At 37.9% G+C, this 23531-nt stretch overlaps 1 protein-coding gene across 1 annotated transcript in view; it reads right to left on the reverse strand.

The window, feature by feature from the left end:
* Positions 1–3041: 3041 nt before the first annotated feature.
* LOC108977990 (nuclear pore membrane glycoprotein 210) overlaps positions 3042–23531 on the reverse strand; it is a gene marked incomplete at its 3' end in the record, with an annotated part of 92763 nt that continues 72273 nt past the window's right edge. The window contains exons 22-23 of the mRNA XM_018948015.1: positions 8958–9099; positions 3042–3092 (exon numbers count right to left, since the gene is read on the reverse strand). Coding sequence (XP_018803560.1) covers positions 3042–3092; positions 8958–9099 — 193 coding nt within the window. The remainder of the gene's footprint in view (positions 3093–8957; positions 9100–23531) is intronic.

The following is a 23531-nucleotide window of genomic DNA, read 5'->3' on the forward strand; positions in this document are numbered from 1 at the left end:
CTTATTTTATTTTTTTTTTGATTGTTGTTAATTTGACGTCATATTCATAAACGCTTCTCTCGTAATAATGCACATGGTGAATGAAGGTTTCTCAGATACTGATTGTCAAATGTCTATTTTGTGGTCTCTACTCGAGATCGTTTATGCAAAAGATTTAGGTATTCTGGTATGTGTCTAGCATTGACACGGTTCATACCCAAAACATTAACGAAAATAAGTCGAACCAATCCACAACAAATGTTGAGATCCTCTGTCGGCTTCAAGTTTCTTCGTTATCATCGTCATTAACAGAGATATATTGACGACTCGGAAGAGACAAGTTCTTTATGAGGTCAYCTTCATTGAATACTTTGCAACACTCAAACACTTTTGTTCGCGATAAAATAAGTTCCCAAAACACTTTTGCAAAATTTTCAACGATTCGATGGCCATGATTCTTTTAGGGTCTTACAAGCAACCGTTAAAACAAGAACACTACTTTATCCAATGCAACATGTTGCAAGAGTGTAAAATATGGTAGGTAACTATTTATTGTTGTTGTAGAGCAGCGACATTAGTTACAGTAACAGTTCATATTTAGTAGACAGCTTTATTATGCCGTCCTTGAGGCCCTTGTTGCCCACTGTTTAAATAAATAAATATTCAGTTGCATAAGTAGTAAGAAATTATAGCGCACCACGAAAGGCGAAGGATAGCCATATACTAGATATAATCATCAAACAAACTATAATAAAATCCAAACAACAGCGACAAAATCTAACGTTTGCATAGTTTGTCAAGTCGTTTATCCAGGGTCGCCGTCGCTCGTGCTTTATCGTTAACAATTTGTACGCAGCAACAACAACAACAGCAGATGAATTAGTTGTGTTGGTCGTCGCTGGGCCCGGGYACGCCACGTACGTGTCCAATAAATACAATAAATTACACCGGACAGGTAATGCAGTTAACACCACCCAACAGCGCCGCCTTCGTGGGTCGCGGTTCTTAGCGTCTTCTTAATGAAGCGACAGCGGATGCAATTTTCGTTAGAGGTCATTAATTAAATAATGTAACAATTTGTAAGTGATTTTTGTGAACTCTTTTCAMATTCAGAAGCGACAATAAATAGTTTGGAAGATAACTATTAGCGCGAGTCTCTATTTTGTGACTAATGAGAGCGCTAGCGCACTTATCTAATAATGCTGACAGTTATACGGCAGCACTTTGAGAAGGCAGCGTGATGAAGAATGCAATTACAACATCCACTTTGGCGTTATCAAGCAGGAGTTTTGGCGATTATGGGAAATTATGAAAGCAATATTCATAACTGGAATAAAATTTAGCATATGAGAGGGTGATCTAGTTCCAAGAATTTCCATAACTAAGTCGCAATTCTGAGAGAGCAGGATGACTAAAAGAACTTTTCATCTGTCAAATACATACAGTAAAATAAGACGAAAACGAGKAGAGCATACAAATTATGGYTTGTGCAAGAACTGAAGCCGCTAGACCTTCCCAAGCCACATCACTTGAAAAAGCCCCGGAAGATCCGACGACCATGATAACCGACTATTTGAAGCTCGTGATCTCGCYGACATTTGCATAGATCAATGGATTTGTTGAGAGAASAYTTTAGTGAGCAGATAATTTCTCGTTTTGSGCTGGTCGATTGGCCATCAAGRTCGTGGGATATCACACCGTTAGACTTTTTCCCCGTKGAGATAAAAGTTTGAAATCTATGCGGACAATCCCGCATCGATTCAGGGGCATACGGATTTTAATATGTCATTATCTCATTATCACTCTAGTTGGATTTTGCAATTTCGTACTGACTTTTTGGATCGTAAGTCATACCTTATCATTTTTTTTCTAGCACGTAACATAGTGTCTGTGCTTTCATAGCGATTGCGACTCCAGTCAACTTATGACATTTCGTGTAATGAGTAATTTTTCACTTAACCCCGAACTTGAAATAAATAGCTTAAACTGGCCAAAACATAACTATTAGCACTTATCCCATTGAAAATAAGGTTAACATACGATACGTCATGAACGAAAGTTAAAAAAGAAGAAGAAAAGCACTAATGGCATCGAATGTACCCTCTTAAAGTTGAGCTCACTGACTGCGAATTTCGGTAGTATATTTTAATAATTTCGAGTAGTTGTTGGATCGTATATCTTTCCATGATCAAATGGCAAACCTTACCGAAGAGAAATTTGGATTCGATCTAAAACTGTTTAGTGTGGTAATTTCTTCTTAACTCGGTCATCTCTACAAAGTGATAATGTGATTACACGTCTGTTTTAAGTATACAGAAATATTTTCCAGCTYAGGTAAATGTAAGAAATTTATTTCTCGAGCTATTTGTTCTTTTTGAWACCTTTATGAGTCCCACTGAGCTAAATAAATACTTGTAATTTCTCCATCTTGGAGTAAGAATACAATTTTTCAATTTTTAATTCCGATTTTGGAACTAAAATTTTAATCCAAGATGTTGGCATTAATCCGGTTTTTAGGATCACATTTTTTTTTTTTTTTTTTCAAACGGATATTTGGGATAAAAATTTGTTTTTAATTCAAATTTTGGGTTTACAAAAAACCAAAAACTATTTTAATTATATTTTCGTCGACAAAATAATGCAATTCGATATTATTACTTACAAAAAAAAAAAAAAATAATAATAATTTATAAGAATTCCAGCGCATATGAAAAGCCGCACGCCACTAATTAATATTTGGCAAATAATATGCGGCAGTGAAGCGCCAAAAACTCAATATTCTTCAATATACATTTTGAAACTTGCCAAACTTTCCGGACAAAGTCCCCGCATTGGACGAAGCCTTTTTCCAAAACATGTGCACTAATTGATTTAAAATAAATCTAAACACATGAGAACACCAACAACACTAAAATCTCTAAACAAATCTGCCAAAAAGTGTTTAGCTGGTAGCTGGCAAAAATTTACCCGGATTGGAGCAGCGTCAAGCACAAGTGCAGCCAGCTAACCGAAGAGGCAGCCACAAGTGGAAACCACCATTGAAAATTATTAATTAAACTTACCGTCAGCGTTGATTTCCGTTGTGCTCTGCTGTGGACTCAGGAATACATACACTGCAACGAGAAAGAGAAAGAGAGACGGTGAGAAGGGTGAGTATGTGTGTATGTGTCTAAGAATAGGAAATGCAATTAATCAACTCARAAAATAACAAGGATATAGAAAGCAAACATATGGCATTGGCTGGCATTTTTCCGTGCCTGTGTGTTCGTGTTTGTATTGAAAATTTCAAAGAAAAGCAACAAAATAAAAAAGTATAGAGCAAATTCTGCGAAGTGTTCGCGCGAGCTTTATGGCGTTGGATGCTTGCGGGAAAGCACACACAGACCAGGTGGCTAACAAGTAGAGAAACAAACAAATTGCAATGAAATTAAAAACACAAAACAAACAAAAAACTTTTAGTTTGGCTGCACCGAAACTTTAATACCCTTCACAGGTGTATTTTTTGTAGCATAATAGGGTACAAAAAGATTTTTTTTTGAAGAAGAATTTTGATGGGTCAGGTGTCAAAAAATCAATTTTCACTTTTTAGTTGATTCGGATGGAAGACGAGATGCTTTTTCACGTGATAGAATCCAAAAAGTCATAAGTCATTTCGCACGTTAGCTCTCTTTTCGTAGAGCAGGTCACATATGTATTTTTATTATATAGGGTCTCCGACGTTTCCTTTGGGGTCGTGACAAACTTAATAGGTATACCCTGTTCAAGGAACAGCAAATGGTGTAGATCGAAAATTCATCAAGCATAACAAAATTTTAACCAAAAAACGCTGCTGAACACAAACACAAACTGTTTGTTGTCAAAGTGGAGTATAGGTGTTACAGGGTTATTTCCAGAAAGATTGAAAAAAGTGTCACTGAGTTAATTTCTAAACTTTATTTCAGTTTCAAAACAACGCGGACAAAAATGTACTCTCACGGTTCTAAGGACGTTCTGTCACATATTGACCCCATCTTCCAAACCCTTTGGCATCAAATGAAGGTGACAACCAGCTGTATTTTCGAAGTAATCGACTTACCTCGAAATTATTACGGATTACTGTACAGCTGTAAGGTAGAACCCGGTCCCATTTTTACTTATTTAAAATCGCTTGATTTATTAAACGTTATAAATAGCTTGTTAAGAACTATCTTAAGGTAATTAGGTATATTTATAGACTTATAGAAAAAAGGTTAGAACTGAACTAGCACAGTAGGAGCTAAACCTTTAGAATGGCTTAAGCCCCTCTCCGAAAATAACCAAAGAAACATGTTTCAGATATTTATTATATCACCAAATAGTTTGTACTTATTTGCTCTCTCTCAAGCACCGCACCAAGTAGGTAAGACCAAGAAGGTAGAGTGATAAAGGCTAGCAATGATTTAAGTACGTGTAGGCAGATGCTCGACACAACCTACCGACTATTGTAAGACCAATTCTGAGAAGTAGTATGGTGGTCAGGCGTACAGCAATCCACTTGCCTGAAGCCAATGGAAAGGAGGCTCGCTAAACTGTGTCGGGTGCTGGAAGAACAACTTCAGCGGCGGCTCTTGAAGTGGTACTAAACCCGTCGACCACTTCGCAGAAAACTGCGCAGAAAACTACTGGCTGCACTAGATTCTACTATCCGAAAAGTAACATAAAACATAACCATACATTCAGATTAGTCGGTAATTCCAATTAACCCAGAATTATAGCCAAACTCCAAAACCACTGACGAGRACCTCATATGTCTTAAAGAGCGATAATTCGAAAAAAGAATCTTCAATCAGCCCTGAAGGACTATTGAGCTCTTATGCTACGATTTTATTAGAGTTCTGTAGTAGACGTGAGATGCTCRAATATTATAAATCATAGCTAAAATTGTTTCAAAGAGCTATTATTCTATGAGGARCTGGCCTTATCGCATAACACATCATTGGAAAGGAAGGAAGGAAGTGGATTTATAACCAGTCAAGAGTTGACYCCTCAGMAAGATTAAACGAGCAGAGATCGTGYATTGTTAAAATATTGGRGTCGTGAAGTAATTGTGTTATAAGCTTACAGAAAACGTCGYTCATCTRGAGGCAATGACGAACATAGAACTTTAAAGTTTAAARAGCTGTACATTAAACCATCCAACGAAACAAAAAGTCGCCCCTACACACCAAATTACACGAGACAAAAGACCAACACTGACGGCATTTGACTGGAAATGCCCACGCCATTGAGGTAGAAAACAAATGTTTGTTGYTACAACTGGATTTAGTGGAGCGACGTAGAAATCCCGGCTGCTGCAGCCACAGGTGTACACCAAAAGCGTAAACGGAGTACACACAAGAGGCCCAACAATTGTGTTGGCGCTGCCGGTGCGTTTTCATGTCCTGTGTATTGTTTTGTGCCTGTTCGTTGGGGCGTCAACATAGCAAAGTTGTTTATCAGTTTTAGGAAATATTTTTGGACCGTGTATACATGGCGGGCGTGTGGGCTTAACAGTATGGCTGCCGATATATGCGTTTGTAATGCCATGAATTTAGTTGACTATGCTGTGTTGTGTACATTACTCACACACGCACATATGCACGCATATGTGTAGGGTCACTACTATTAGTTTGTCAAAAAAGTCTTGCGGTATTTTTATTGAATTTTCAATTGTTCATAAAACTTTTTTTGATGACTAATGCCCAGCTCTTGACCGATGCTACGGCTGCTCCCATGCCGGTCTCTTTCGAATAATTCAGCGATTTTATCACAATTTTCGACGACAGGCCTTCCGGAGCGTGGCGCATCTTCGACCACCTCTACACCAGAACGAAAACGTTGAAACCATCGTTATGCGATGGAAATGGAAACTGTATCGGGTCCATAAACTGCACAAATTTTATTGGCGGCTTGAGATGCATTTTCGCCTTTATCGTAGTAGTACTGTAAAAAATGCCGTATTTTCTCTTTATTCTGCTCCATGTTTGCGACGCTATAACTCACGAACGACAAACACGTGTTAGCGCGTGAAATGAGCTTTCCAAAAAGGTATAGCATGACACGATACGACGAATAAAASTAGAACTACGCGCTCTCAGCGCCAACTAGCGAAAATACCGCAAGACTTTTTTGACAACCTAATATTTAAAATGCGAAAACAGCGAAGAGTTTGGGAAAACATAGAATCTCGTTATGTACTTGAGCACTACAAGCGCCAAGTTAATTGGTTACGCAGCCAAAGCCAGAGTGTTTAGGTAAAAAAAGACAACAACAATATAACAACAACAACAATAATATAACAACAACAGCAGCGATAAAGCGGTCTCGTGGCAGCCAGCAAATGCACAGTTGACTACCTCTTGCCCACAAACAAACAGTTACGCCCACCAAATGACCCTTTGCCGGTTGCTGTTCGTACGCTATCCCTTCYCCTCCACTTCCAACTATCCACTGGCAGTGGCGCACAGCTCTRATACTCGGTCGAGTAAGTTGCAATTTTTGCGCGGCTTAAAATGTCGACAGCCAGCAGGCTGTTGCATGCCACTAAGTCTGCGACCACTACTGATAATAACAGTAAAGCTTTGGACTGTCAAAATGCTTATCGACAGTTGGTTCAATTTACCTGCGACACGCATTTCTGGTGGCGATAAGTGTTTTGATGGCGGTCGCATTCAATGCAAAAACAAAAACAACAAACACCAAAACAGAACTTACACGCTCGAAACTGGTGAACGGTAAGCATATGTCGCACACTGAGTGTYAGGCGATAAGCTGCAACCACAAAAAACTTAATTCAGCAACTTCGGCGAGAAAATATGACAAACCGTGATAAAGGTCGGTTGAGTTAAATCGAGYTTGAGGCAAAAATAATAAAACGATTTCGAAAACTTCGAAACTATTTTGAACAGATATTGTATAAATTAGCGTATAACGGTAGTTAATGCATAGGAATTATAACATTTATCAATGTACATAGCTATTGAATATTCTTACGACTTATGTAACTTGGTGGTAACAAAAATACTCGAGACGGCCAAAAGTTACGCAAAAATAGAGTGAATGGCACAAAAACAGAAACAAATAAAAAAACACGTTGACCTCAATTGCATCGAAACTAACGGGTGATCCAAGTAGAGGTACTTCTTTCAATAGCCTTTTTTTGACAGATCACGCTTGAGTTTTTTCAAGCTGTTATATTATGGTTGCTCAGTATTGTTTGACACTTCAGACTTACGCCTGAACAATGTTTACAAATCGTTCAACTTTATTACGAAAATTYCCCATCGCAACACCAYCACTCATCTTGAGACTCAGCATTCATTATTGGATAATATTTGGCCGAATCGATGACGTAGTGAAGAAAATATAACAGCCATAGCTGAGACAGGATCGTGGAGAGTCGATTCGGCGTCGTTCACAGCAACTCGGACTGACTTATGGAACGACTTGGCGCGTTTTACATCGAGATCTTAAATTGAAAACGTACAAATTACAGCTGGTGTAAGAGCTGCAGCCGCTCGACCTTCGCAAGTGGCATCGCTCCGCTCTATGGGCTCTTGAAAAATTCCAAGAAGATCCGWCGTTTTTGAGCCAAATTTTGTTTAGCGATGAGCCCCATTTCTGGCTCAATGGGTATGTAAAGAAGCAAAATTACCGCATTGGAGACGAAGAGAAATCTAAAGAAGTTTAAGTGCCGCCATTACATCCAGAAAAAATAACGGTTTGGTGTGGCTTGTGTTCCAGTRGAATCATCTGCCCATACTTCTTCAAAAATGATATCGGCGACGCCGTGATAACCGACTATTTTATGCCTGAAACTGAAGCTCGTGATCTCGGCGAACCATGATCTCGGCGGGATCATGTGGTATACGTCGTTAGACTTTTTCCTGTGGGGATATGTACCAGTTACCAGTCCAAATGCTCGAACGAGTTATCGAAAATTGGACTCAAAGATRGACTGTCTGAGTCGTAGCCGCGGYCAAACTTTTAAAGAGATAATATTCATCAAATAAATGCAAAATAAACGCAAAATAATGTTCTTTCGATAATAAGCATTTGAAATTAAATTTCAAGTTTCTATGTACGGAATCTCGAAATGGATCCCTCTTTATATCGTATTTGGGGATGATTTGAATATAATTTTCACTATACTATATTCATTATAATTCATTCACGATATCATCAAATAATGAATGTTGGAATCTTTAATKCACATTTTTGGCTAGCTCTCTCTAATAACCAAAACCAGAAATATAGCTTCTCATCATCTAAGTAAACAGTTATCCTTAAGAATGCTCGGAAACAAAATTGTAAATACTCACCAAATAGACAATAAGGTTAAGGACGAGGTACTTTCACAGTATTAGGCTAGGGTTAAATAGAGTAAATTAAGAGAAGATATCTACTGAAGCTATCTGAGTTAAATAAAAATATAATATTTGTTTGTGACCTACAGTAAAAGTTACAAATATACTTGAAAATGATCATGCCAAAAGTAAAAAATTATATATATGTATAATTACAATTATATAAGTGTATACATATGGATATGTAAGAACATTTTCCAAACGCATCGACTACATATGTATAAGACAATTGGCTTACATAAAACACGATAAAATATCTGTAATTACAAGGATATGTATATATTACGCACACCCTGCCCTCGGCATTATACYAACCAATATAGTATACCCATGTATATCTTTGCAAACTAATTTATTGCTAAAGTGCCAATTTCTAAAACTTTGCACACGCTGCCGCACCAAAAACGCCRCAGAACAACGTTCAATGGAAAATGTAAAATAATTGCGCTACAAGTAGGTGAAAGAAAAACTGAAACTTAAACCGTAAGTTCTCAAAGAAAACTCTGAACTTTTGCTACTAAAACGAAAAAGGCGTATAAACGCAAAGTAAGTGGCTAAGTATGTATGTATCTAACTGAGTATGTGCTCGGCGAACCGGGCATTAGTGAAACTTACACCAAACAGTGAATCCCAGCGCGACCAGCGCTGTGACGATGAGCCCAATATTCGACACAACCTTCACGAGAAACGATGATGAATTGCTAAACGGTTGGGCGGAGCAAGTTTGCAGCARCGTGTTGGCGCCCAGTATGGGGATCTGGAAGAGAAGAGAGTAAAAGTATTGATTATACAKACATTGACAGGGCAAAAGTACAGCAAGTGGGTATACATGAGAAAAGCGGAAATGGGAAATTTGTAGAATAAAAAGTAAAGTTGTAGTTTTATCGGGGCTTAAGCAGAAAATGATGGAAAACGATTTTCATAGTCAAATTATTTTAGCTTTGATGGTTGAGCTATATCTTAGTGTATAAAAGTAAGTGATGTGTTACTAAAAAAGACTAATATTTAGTTTTACTTTCTTATTTAAAGTTTTACAAAAGATATTTGAGACAAGAAATCGGAAGAGGTCGAAAATTGATAGCAACTGTTTTTATACCCTGAATAGGGTATAGATTTGTCATGAAATTTGTAACGTCCAGAAGGAAAAGTTGTAGACTCCATAAAATATATATAAATATAAATTACCAGCCTGACAAGCTTAGTTGATTAAGCTAAGTGCGAATGTCAATCTGTCTGTTCGTCTGTATAACTACGCGAACTAATCCCTCAGGTTTTAAGTTATTACTCTAAATTTTTCCACTTTTCATTTTCTTTTTAAGAAGCTGCTCATTTGTCGGCASCATCATAGCATGTAGCTGCCACACCGACTGAATGCTCAGAATCAAATTATGTAAGGAAAACTTGTTTAATCACAAAATATATTTTCTTTAAGATCGGATCACTRTAGCATATAGCTGCCATACAGACCTTTGTTGCTGTTCACTTTGTTGTATTTTTTTCCAGACAAGGAGTGCCAACTCGCGGTATTCATCAAAATTATTTAGGAATTGCTTAATGATTTATACAACAACAACAACATATGCAACGATTTTATCTCTTACCTAGTATATCCAGAGTTAAGAAAGYTCGAGGAAACGTTCTAACCAAATGTCAATGAAACACCTCGCTTATTGTCCAAAAGTATATATTTGCTGAAGGAAATCTCTCTATTCGCTATCRAGAGCCGAAGCTTTGAACTCATTTCAATCGTATTGTTATTCAAAATAATGATCACAGCGGGCGATATACCGAGTTTAGCGATCTTCCGACTTTTCGATATCACTTTTGTAGTTCGATTGATGTTTTGTATCAAAAGGGACGCTATAAGCGATTTATTTCTAACAACGTATACGAAGAAGGACACACCGAAATTCTCTACTCTTTCAACTGCATTCCGGTAAACTTGCATCACAGCGTCGCAGAGGCTACTAGTGRTACTTCTGCTCTGCTCATATAACGCTAGGAGGGTGGGTTGAAGAGATAGTTCTCTGCAAAAAGCTCCCCCTCAAGCTCAGCTTGAGACTACCTTATTACTGTAGTGTCTTTCGGGCAGACGTGACTGCTATTAAGGTTGCAGTAATCTTACTGCTACGAAGTGCAGCCTCTTTCAGGGAGTAGAGCATTCAATCTAAACGCAGAGCAGCAACACTAGCGCTAAGTTCGCAAACGAGTTGCAACTCCAATCCATCTTGCCCATCTCCATCTTGCTTTCTTGCACTAGACCAATGGACTTTGTGTACGCTTAGGAGACGCAGGTCTACCATCAGCCCCTAATTTAATACAAAAGTCTTCTAGCATAGATCAGGACATAAAAAAAAACTACTGAACTGCTTGCCCTAACAAAGTTCATCACGCCGCAATCGTAAAGAGTCCAGTAGGCATTCATGCAAACGCAAGTTGTACAAGTTGCATGTAGAAGAGTAAGATGGAAACAACCAGACACTTTCTCCTTTATCGTTAAAGTCTGTGTTAGATTGAGGTTGTAACACCTCGGCAGTSTCACCTTCGGCGAAAGTGRACTTATGTCATTGGGTTTAAGAGAGTTTGTATTTGAAGTTCGTAACTAGGTTCAACCGGACATTAGAAASGTTTTGAAGTTTAGACAAATACCTCAAGGCTTTCAAAATGTATTGAAATTAATAAGTAAGCGAACAAGTACTTCGCAGAACGGTTTCTAAAATTGTTCATCAACTGTTAATTAGCGGCTCAAGTAAATAACCCAACTAATTACGTCACTTTTGTAAAAGCCAACGCTGTACTTGGTATACAAAACATTCACCTCTGTTCGAAATACTTTTTAAGCAAACATAATTATATACATTTGACGGGCACCTCGACCAGCACACAGTTCAGGGTAATTAAAGAGACAAATGATCACCAATCTATGCGATGCTCCTCAAGAAACAACAAAAAAAATTCCAGTCAATATAACAAAAACACATTAATTCCGACAAAATTAACCTCAAATTAACAAAACAATGTGGTGGAAAAAGTATGCGTCGCGGATTAAATTAATCTCGGCAAATGAGTGCAGAACAATCGAAGGAACCAAAGGCTCAGGGCGAAATCYCGCTAGATGAAGACAATAAAAATTWAATTTGAATAACTTGAGGCTGAATAAAAAATGGCCAAAGGGAGATAATAAAAATAAATTGTTTGCAAACAAATTGGGACAATTTATGAGTGTGGACATGGACATCCAACTGCCCAAAGAGAGAGRGAGAGCAGTATTTAATAATTGACTTGTAATTGAATTTCGAAGGGCAGCCGCTTGAAATATAAACTGCTGCCAATCGAATCAGAGCCGCAATTAAAGAAAGCTTTATTGAAATCTAATTTATTTATTTTTATTTTTATCTTTTCCCTTTCCGCTTGTTCTTTGTCTGCTTGTGCTTGATAATTGGGCTGAAGAAAAATTAGGAAAGCCAGACAGCTTAATAGCTGTGAGACAAAAGTGAGTAATGAACAAGGGTGGGGTCACAAGTGTGAAACAGACAAAGTTAATCGCATTAGAGGGTATTTTAATCAATGAGAATATAGAAAATTAAAGCAAAAAAATTTAAAAAAATATAAAAATGCAAACAAAATGAAAGCGAGACAGCAGTAAGCAACTTAAAGCAAAACAGAAGCGCTGTGAGATATAAACAAACCTCACAAGTGGGGATTTTCAATGTTTTTACTTGAACATAAGTGCTTTGTGAAAAATATAAATATATATATGTATCTATAATAAGGCTTATATTATATTCTACAATTTTTTTAACAAGCTTTGGAGGACTATGCACAGAATAAATCGAACATGAGAAACTTTCTTGCTTACCTCTTAACGCGAAAAATCAATCCAACTTTATGTGATAATATTGCTTCAATTTTGCTTATCTGTTAACGAGTGTGCCATATAAAATTACTGCTCATTATACCCTAAACAGCGTATACCTATTATGTTTGCCATGCAGTTCGTCATATTCAGAAAAACAAAGGAATTTTTKAGATATCGATTTKACATTTTGCATATGTTCTTTTCTTTCCAAGAGGCTGTTCATCTCTCAGAACCGATATCAGAACGCGAACATAGCTGTCCAACAAACTGATCGATCAAAATTCTTAACTGGATTTTTTATTTAACTAGGTCTCTTCGGGAAATTTGACATGAATTATTATCCAAGACAAGAAAGATTATTATTCATCAAAGTCTATAAAACCTAACCAGATGTACATATACAACGAAGAGCCCGAACATGCACCGGATATAGATCCGAGAGTCTACTTAAAAAAGATTGAGCCGATTTGCTTCTATTGGAAACGAGTGAGAAACGATAGTCTCATATACTCGTATTGTAGAAAGCTAGTATTTTTTAAGCATAAACATAAATTTTTATTTCATATATGATGAGAAATTCGAACCGCACAAGATGAARGGTCGTGACAAGAAAACATTGTAGACACCGGAATCGAGTTTACGTTTCCGAATGAAGAAAAATTGTTTTATAATACAGATTGTTTGGAAATTTTGCATTCTCAGAGGATAACAGATGTCACAACCTTTCGGAAATCACATATGTTTTGGTTCCGTGGTCTAGCTCAACTTGTTATATTACTACTACACTCTAGATAGATAGATACATAGATAAAATAATTGAGGAATGCACCGCGACCTTAGGTCTATTGTGCCCTCTCCTAACTCACAGGAACACACTTAGTCCCAGCATATTGGTGAAGTCCAATATCCTGCTGGGTGCTAACGAGGCGATGTGATCCCTTTCCGGATACATGGATCAAGGGCTACTACACTCTAGGCGCAATGTGTATACTCTGTTGTATTCTAGAATCCAGATGAAATAGGTCTTCCACAGCTCGTATATAGAATCCCTCAAGACTAAGTGTTGCTTGAATGGAGACAATGCGTTCTAGCAACATCTGATATGGTTGACAAGCCAGTAAATAAATATGGTAGACATGGTTCTGAAGAAGAACAAATCGGCGGTTTCGAATGATTACCGGCAGAGCTATTCAAATACGCCGGAGTAAAACTGATAAGGAACATGCATCAGCTCCTTTGTATAATATGGTAGGACGAAAGCATGCCCGACAATTGAAATTTATGTGTGTTCTGCCAAATCCAACCCACAACCTGCGCCAACTACCGTGGGACAAGTCTTCCCAACATCGCATATAAGGTTCTATCTAGCCAACTGTGTGAAAGATTAAAGTCCACTGTAAACAAACTGATTAGACCTTATCAGTGTGGCTTTAGGCCTGGAAAATCAACAACCGACCATGCGCCCGATCTTGGAAAAAGAAAAGAGGATCAACACGCACCACCTTTTCGTCGATTTCAAAGCTGCTTGCGACAGCAAGAAAAGGAGCAGCCTCTTTGCCGAGATGTCTGAATTTGGTATTCCCGTAAAACTTATACGGCTCTGTAAACTGATCCATCAGGATCGGGAAGGACCTTTCCGAGCCGAGCCGAGCCAAGAACGAAGACGAAATATCTTCTGCAATGAAACAAACAGTCGTGGCAATTGCAACTTGGTTCCCACGTCACTGTTGAAGTCATAACTTCGAAGTCGTAGATGACTTCGTCTACCTTAGAAGAATTAACACCAACAACAACGTCAGCTTCGAAAGCCAACGCATAATAACTTTTGCCAACAGATGCTACTTCGAACTAAGAGGCAATTGAGAAGTAAATCTCGATGAACGAAGACCAAATTCTAAAAGTCACTCATCATCCCCATCTTGTTATATGGTACAGAGATATGGACGATGACAACACCGATGAGTCGACGTTACGAGTTTCCGAGAGAAAGGTTTTGCGGAAGATAGTCATTTGCGCATTGACAACGGCGAATACCGCAGTCGATGGAATGATGARTTGACACTAGTTCATCGAATAAAAATACGCTAGGTAAATCATGTCGTTCGAATGGACRAAAACACTCCATATCTGAAMATGTTCGACGAGTTCCCGCTGGAGGAAGCAGAAGAAGACCTCCACTCCGTTGGAAAGACCAAGTGGAGAAGGTCCTGGWTACATTTGGAATCTCCAATTGGSGMCACATAGCTAAMAGGAATGACGTGTATAGTGMGATATTATTTTAAGTCTCCAAGTAGCACCAACCCAAACCTCGAATACTTTTAAAAGTTTTAGTGTAATTGAAATAAACTCTGAAACGTTTTCTCCCGCTAGCTTTTACTCCCGCACTTCTCAAAATCAATTCAGCAACATAAACAACTCGAGTGAACCACTCAATCGCTCACTTACTTACTGACCGCCCACACTGACCACARACACTCCAACGCTAAAGTGAGCAGCGCAAAGAGCACGCCGCGTGAGYTCAGTGAGTACTTGCAATAATTCTTCATTATTATCTAATTTCAAGCTTCCATTTACATTACCCCCACCGCGCAAATGTGAAGGCACCGAATTAAATTAGCCACAATATTTAAGAACGGACAGCCATTAGCCTTCATGGTGTTGCCAGCGCAACAGGGCGTTATGTAAATTGGACAGGTATTGTTTAGCGAGCATTGTGTGAAATACACAAGGGGTGGGGTCGGGCAAGGATTCGGCTTGATTGTTGCAACGCGAGCTTCTTATTTGCTTTGCGATACTTATTTAACAACACAACAAGACAACACAGCACGCAATTTAGCTATTTAGTATGAAAGCGCTTCGTACATAAAGTAGGTATTGCTATAAGCCGATATTGTTCTTCCACGACAGCGAATTTGTTAGGATTCTTCCGGTTACGCTTCCGTTGAATGATGATTACATTTTCAATTTGGCACAATTTACATTGCTGTTGAATTGTGTGAATTTTTCATTAGTAGCACCTTGGCGGTGAGACCACAGCACAGTGGACTAAAGCGACGAAAATGCATGCCATAATAAACATGATTGTTAATACAACGCATTAGCTTTAAACTTTGAAAACGACTGATGAAGACCCATTAGAAATAAGGCAGGTTTCTTGAAAAAAATTTTTACCAACGAAAACTATTTGTCGCCGAGTTGGTAACCAGTCTGGGCCTTATAAGAGTATGTTGTACGAGTATGAATATTTGGATTCTATCTCCGACGTAATCAAACACCAAAATGCTCGACTTGTGATCCATGTAACYCAGAAMTTAACAATCGTTTTCTATATTCCARAATTRATRTCMCTAAGCAGCCATGTAAAGCCAATTATTTATTTTCCACATGAGCTCTCTTTGAGACAGGAAGTCGGTGATCGAAAAAATCAAGATTGTATGTATGGAAGTGTCAGATGAGCCATTCGGGAAATGTACTCGTATACTGATCTGATATGCATGGTTGAACTACATTCATAATTGGATTRTCAAAGACAAGACAAACTTCAGACRCTGGAATTTCTATATCGACACAGCAGGCGTTCTACTTCATTTAGGTCAACTGGATGACAGAAATTTTGAGATTCAAAGTGTGTGAACTTAAGTCTCGAACAAGTGAGAAAGTTAAGGGAGTATTGAGATGATTGTGATCTTTCATGCAACTTCGACATTTGAATTTTTAATCTTACACAATGTCCGGTTAAAATCGGAAACGGAAACGGAAATGGGAACCCTGTTTGTGTGATTGGCTCATTAACGATATAGCTCGGACCGAAATGGTACTAGCAGTTAACAAGTGCTTAACATACTCGAATGAAGCTCAGACGACTAATAGTAAACAAGTTTCTCATTCTCCCACCATTTACCATAAATTCTTTTCCTTAAAAACTCATCAGCTTTGTMATTCACATTAACTCCACTGTGGTTAGGTAGTCAACTTAGTTTTATGATGAAGTAAATACGGCTTCAGTATGAGCAGTTAATTAATACTCAAAGTGGAAATTTTTATCAGGAAAAAACCGCTGCTTTAAAAATAACTGGGTAGCTGACAGTGAGCTTAAAGCTAGTCAAAACTATTTGACCTCACTAGCAGCGCATTAAGCTACTTCTACTTTATATAATACTTGTCTGAGGTCCTGGCCACAGCAAAATCGACGGGAACTGTAAAGACGATGAGCTCGCTACAAAGGGCACTCTTACTCAAATTCCATTAGGKTGGGAACACCTCGGGMCCTGGATCTATGGACCTTGCGCGAGTTCAGTAAGCGTTGGTCAACAACCSGCATTTGTGAAGTTGCGATAGCCTTCTGAACGTAGAAGATCCATTAGGATCCTGATAGGTGTCTTAGCTGGTGAGGCTAAAGATTTTACAGGACGCAACTTGTCAAAATTGCAGCAAAGAAGATGAGATGGAAACATCTAGAYAMTTTCRTMTWCACTGTCTAGCTTTCGCCAGATTATGATTGAAACATCTTGGTTGCCAGACTTTCTACGAACCACGCGAATTGACAGGAGTAAATATTAGCTGGCTCAATAAATTTGTGGTTACCAAGCAGCCCAAGCAGCCCAAACTCTTCAAAAACATAAAAAAATCTTTCGAAAAAGTATGTATATATGTATGCATTGGGAAATGGAAGAGTAATGGTTGCTTGAGAGTACAGAAGTAGCTTAATCTTGGCCATAGTCCGGCTTTTTTATGAAAATCCATAACGTTGAATCCGTGAGGATAAGCCCTTGAACATGTTGTATACTTSACTTAGTGTGATTAGTGTTACATTAATGCATACTTGAGATTTCCTCTCCTCTAATTCTARCACTCAAACGGAAGTGGAGAATGAACATCGTAAAAATAAGCAGGGTTATGGAAGTTAGATATTATACGCACAGACTTTTTCACCCCAGGAAACGCAATCGCCACTTCAATCACTTATTCAATGGCTGCTGCACACTGTTGCGCTTGAAAGCTTTGAGGTATGTAACTGTTGATTTTTCTGCTCAATGTCAATAGCAAATGCGCSCAGATGCAAATAGCGGATAAGYAGTGYACCGTAATACAAGCGTTCGAATGAAAGCGCGAGATCATGAGGCATGAAGCATGGTATGTTACTGGAATTGGAGCACAAGCGGAAAATGCTYCAGCACAGGTAGCAATGCATTTCACTTGCAAACTTCCCAGCGAAAGCATCTTTGGCCCAAAGAAGCAGCTCAACACAACAACAACCACCGCCAAGCAATTCAGCTAAAAGTATTTATGCCATTTTTCGTTGATAAGCCAAGCGGGCGAAGGAAGCTCCAGTCACAGTTGCGCGCAGCGTCTGCTAATCCTCATGTTGCACGAATTCCTGCCGAAATCGGCAAAACCATCAGACAATCGCAGCAAGTTCCGGCGAACGAACGACTAAGGCTGAAGCTGGAAGCTGGTGCTTAGCGCGGAGCCGTATGCTGTGACCGTTATGTGCATGCCGCTTATCGCTGGCGAACGTTTGTATTAATTTGACTTTTCACTTCGTCCTAAATTCACGAGGGGAAAGCGTGGCAACGAGTTCAGTATTTTGTGCTAACGGCAATGCTGTCAATGCTGCGCAACGAGGCGGCATTCCAAACTCACACTCCCGGTGCCGCTGATGTATAGCTSCACTTTTTTCAATTTGCAACAATTTCCGTTATTTTCCGCTATTTGCACGTACCCGAACAACCAGTCAATGTGAGCAGTGGCAAGAAGCATGAAAGTAGCAGTAAGAACGTAGCAACAATTGCAGCTACACTGACACACACATAGCTTGCAACGAAATGTGGCAACATGATTTCATGCGAGTTTTTTTCTTCTTGTTTTTTTTTTTTAGCTTTTTTTATGTACGACCGTGTAGATTCGGTTGTTTAGCGGGTAAGTGTTATTGTACCCCTAATTTCTTGCGGATTCCGCTATCAATATATCGATAGCTAGACGSCAGCGTTGCCAACCATTCGAAGCTCACTCTCTCCCCACACAAGTTAACAACAGCCAAAGCTCACACATGCCTCCCTACTTGTATTTGTATATGACACACCCATCCTAGCTTTTACCGTTAAGTATTCGTTGGGAGAGAAAACAAGCAAAATGGCGGTAAGTGGCATAATTGAAGCGCCGCAGCGATTGCAGCGATAGTAAAGCAATAAACGATGCACTGTTTTCGGCTTAAATGTGTTTGTTGTTGCATTTGTGTTTGGGTGATTTGTGCACGTCTGCTGCTTGTTCGCCAAAGCATTGCTGTCGCAGTTAATGTTGGCATTGCTGTCAGTATTTACAACAACAGCAAGTACTAATAGTATATACTTACATACTAACATACTTTAGCCCCAAAAGCGAAAACTTCGGAAAAGCAGGAATATCAAGAATATCAGCTTTTAAATATTTAAAAAAATTTAAAGAAATTCATTATATTTTTTCCATATTTTGTGATTTTTTAACTCAGCTTTGTTGCTGTATTTTTGTAGCTAGCCGTAGCTTATGCTTAGGAAAAGTCATGGAAATCGTGTAACTACAGATTCCGACGTACGGAATAAGGGATCAAGTTTAATTAATTAAAAATATATAATTCTGTTCTGTTCGGAATCTAAATTCTAAAGAAATATTTATATAAAACGAAGAGGTAAACTTCGGTTGCAGTGAAACTGTAATATCGCTCACAAATACAAAAGATTACATATAAGAAATTTATATTGATTGTTCAGTTTGTATGGCAGTTATAAGCGATAGTGGTTCGATCTAAAAAATGTATACGGAGACTACAGCGTTACCATATTATATGCTAAATTTCGTAAAAGCATCTCAACAAATAAAAGGTTTTACATACAACAACTTGATTTTGCACGTTCAGTTTRTATGGCAGCTCTAGGCTAAAACGATCCGATCCACAAAATTTTATCAAATATTTTAGTGTTGCCTTGGACAATAATTTATACTAAATTTCATGAAGATATCTCGACAAATAAAAATATTTCCGTACAAGGACCAGATTTTAATCGGCCAATTTGTATGACAGCTATATGCTACAGAGATTCGATATCGGTAGTTCCGACAAATGAGCAGCTTCTTGGAGAGAAAAGGGGTGAGCAAAATTTCAGATCAATATCTCAAAAACGTTGGGACTAGTAAGCGTCCCATGGGCGAACATACGGTACATGGCTAAATCGACTCAGTTCATTATATACTATATATAATATATTAGGGTGTATTTTTTTTTTTTTTTTTGAACTATTAATTTTTTTTAGTCCCATCACGAAATTTCTTTGGAAATACCCGAAACAAAATTCCCTGAAAATTAACATTAATATTAACATTGGGAACTGGACCAAGGCTTGTAAAAATTTTCCATAGAAAATACACTATCGTGAGATTTTATCTTTAAATTCCTACAGATCAGAGGTATTTTATGGCATCGCTTTGACTTTAGACGCATATTTGTCAGAATTGTTCACTCAAGAAAAGTGCCACAGCAACAAAGTCGTAACTCACACCGGCGAGAGAGAACTTGGTTCTAAGCCCGATTTTTCCACAGCTTTTAGTTAGTCCTAACCTTCAAACAGCGTGTAAGTTAACACAACATTTTATGAACTTCTACATAAATTCCATTCCCACATTATATGCTAGAAACATACAAACCGTTTGCATACTTTGGAGTCCTATTACAACCAAAAGTGCAACNATGTACGACCGTGTAGATTCGGTTGTTTAGCGGGTAAGTGTTATTGTACCCCTAATTTCTTGCGGATTCCGCTATCAATATATCGATAGCTAGACGSCAGCGTTGCCAACCATTCGAAGCTCACTCTCTCCCCACACAAGTTAACAACAGCCAAAGCTCACACATGCCTCCCTACTTGTATTTGTATATGACACACCCATCCTAGCTTTTACCGTTAAGTATTCGTTGGGAGAGAAAACAAGCAAAATGGCGGTAAGTGGCATAATTGAAGCGCCGCAGCGATTGCAGCGATAGTAAAGCAATAAACGATGCACTGTTTTCGGCTTAAATGTGTTTGTTGTTGCATTTGTGTTTGGGTGATTTGTGCACGTCTGCTGCTTGTTCGCCAAAGCATTGCTGTCGCAGTTAATGTTGGCATTGCTGTCAGTATTTACAACAACAGCAAGTACTAATAGTATATACTTACATACTAACATACTTTAGCCCCAAAAGCGAAAACTTCGGAAAAGCAGGAATATCAAGAATATCAGCTTGTAAATATTTAAAAAAAAATTTAAAGAAACTCATTATATTTTTTCCATATTTTGTGATTTTTTAACTCAGCTTTGTTGCTGTATTTTTGTAGCTAGCCGTAGCTTATGCTTAGGAAAAGTCATGGAAATCGTGTAACTACAGATTCCGACGTACGGAATAAGGGATCAAGTTTAATTAATTAAAAATATATAATTCTGTTCTGTTCGGAATCTAAATTCTAAAGAAATATTTATATAAAACGAAGAGGTAAACTTCGGTTGCAGTGAAACTGTAATATCGCTCACAAATACAAAAGATTACATATAAGAAATTTATATTGATTGTTCAGTTTGTATGGCAGTTATAAGCGATAGTGGTTCGATCTAAAAAATGTATACGGAGACTACAGCGTTACCATATTATATGCTAAATTTCGTAAAAGCATCTCAACAAATAAAAGGTTTTACATACAACAACTTGATTTTGCACGTTCAGTTTRTATGGCAGCTCTAGGCTAAAACGATCCGATCCACAAAATTTTATCAAATATTTTAGTGYTGCCTTGGACAATAATTTATACTAAATTTCATGAAGATATCTCGACAAATAAAAATATTTCCGTACAAGGACCAGATTTTAATCGGCCAATTTGTATGACAGCTATATGCTACAGAGATTCGATATCGGTAGTTCCGACAAATGAGCAGCTTCTTGGAGAGAAAAGGGGTGAGCAAAATTTCAGATCAATATCTCAAAAACGTTGGGACTAGTAAGCGTCCCATGGGCGAACATACGGTACATGGCTAAATCGACTCAGTTCATTATATACTATATATAATATATTAGGGTGTATTTTTTTTTTTTTTTTTGAACTATTAATTTTTTTTAGTCCCATCACGAAATTTCTTTGGAAATACCCGAAACAAAATTCCCTGAAAATTAACATTAATATTAACATTGGGAACTGGACCAAGGCTTGTAAAAATTTTCCATAGAAAATACACTATCGTGAGATTTTATCTTTAAATTCCTACAGATCAGAGGTATTTTATGGCATCGCTTTGACTTTAGACGCATATTTSTCAGAATTGTTCACTCAAGAAAAGTGCCACAGCAACAAAGTCGTAACTCACACCGGCGAGAGAGAACGGGGTTCTAAGCCCGATTTTTCCACAGCTTTTAGTTAGTCCTAACCTTCAAACAGCGTGTATATATATATTCGAACAACATTATATGGACTCAGCACCAGACAAATCAACGTAAATCGTAACGCCGACTCAACTGATGTTGCCCGTGCCTTTGCACCATATAGTGTTCCTTTAATGGCAGGAGATATTTCGTTTTGTCCTCGTTAACTACCCGACTCATTTGGTTCACTTCCTCATCCAGTCTGCAGAAAGCAGAACTAACAGCGAGGGATATCAATATCATCGGCGTACGCCAGCAGCTGTACACTTTTATAGAAAACGCTATCTTCTCTATTCCTCGTTTTGTATAGAACGGCGCGGGTCCTTCCCAAATTCTGATGAAGTTTTAGGTAGAGCTCAACTTCACTTTGCACAGCCGCATTAGTTTAGCGGCTATCCCAAATTCTTGCTTTCTACTTGCTTTCGAACCCCTTCATGTTCGGCCAATGGAACGTCTGCTCCATCGTCATTGGTTGAGGAATCGGCTTCACCAACTATTGGTGTTATGCTTAGTTGTCATTCAGCAACTTGGAGAAGCATTCTCTCCATATTTTCCATATGATGTAGGTATGAGTTACTAGTTCACCTCTGGGAGGTTCACATAGTCGGATTAAAAATTTGTATGGCTTAGCTGATAATTAAGTTCAGGCAATTTTAAATATTTTGTAATCATTAGATTGATAGAACTATTGAACTAAATTCGTTAAAAGAAAACTAAAAATTAAAACWTTCTATAAACTTAGAAATCGTTCCAATTAATTTCGCTTTCCTTGCACTAAGATTAACCAGTAGAAGCTTATGCTGGAATGATTGGTTCAAAAGAATGCAGGAAGAGACAAAAAGGAGTTTACAAAGCTCTTTTTCATAATTACACAAACTGAAACCACCAGCTACTAAATAAACAAACATTTCTACAGAATYGCTAATTTTTGAACTTTTCCATTGACTTTTTTAAAGACGAACAATTTAATTTTAACGTAGCAGCCAATAAAAAAAAAACGGTTATAATAAATTATAAATAATTTTTGAACAAAATCACGAAATTCGATATTTTTTGCTCACTGTGTAATGTCACAAAAACGAATGGAAGAAGGAAAGGAAGGAGTGTAGAAGGAATAGAAAAAAGATAAACATTTATGCACTCAAAATCGTTTCGAAATTTCAAGTTCCATTTGCAGTTGCTGGCATTATAGTTGTATTGATATGAAAACACAAACATATATATACACATACAAATTCCCTTCAAATCGCGTCGCGCTCGCGGCGACTGCACTGTTTTTATAAAATAAACGAAGCGACAACTTAATGGCATTGCATACTCGGAGGATATACGTCTACTTGCTGTTGTCGAGCGCGTAAGGATTGCATATATACAAGTGTGTGTGTATGAGCTGTCTCTTATACACATCGTTGTCGAGCGCGTAAGGATTGCATATATACAAGTGTGTGTGTATGAGTGTGCATGTAATTGTATATACTTTGTTCGTTACAAGCCTTTGTTTTTCCGCTTCCGTACGCGATTATTTTGCTTGAATTTTTTATTTGCTCGATTTCTTAGCAAGGCACAACGATGCATGCACTTTCATGTGTGAGTGTGTGTGTGTGTAAATATATACATATTTATATATTAGGGTGGCTGTTATTTACCAAGTATGGCAGATTTTTTTTTTTTTTTTTTGCAAATGGCCTCTGATGTTTCAGTTTTTTTCCCTAAAGAAATGTTTCAACCTCTGTATTCATATGGTACACCATGTCGTATGAGCAATGCAGTATGTACATATAAACCATATGTACATATGTTATGTTTTAATGAAAAAAATTAATGAGAAATATTAGTGAAAAAAGACTTTTTCGCGTACATATGACAGACAGATGAACGCAACTAAATCGGCTCAGCTCGTCATGCTGAT

Source organism: Bactrocera latifrons, unplaced genomic scaffold (genome assembly GCF_001853355.1).
Source record: "Bactrocera latifrons isolate USDA-ARS-PBARC rearing strain unplaced genomic scaffold, ASM185335v1 scaffold_99, whole genome shotgun sequence".
NCBI lineage: Eukaryota > Metazoa > Arthropoda > Insecta > Diptera > Tephritidae > Bactrocera > Bactrocera latifrons.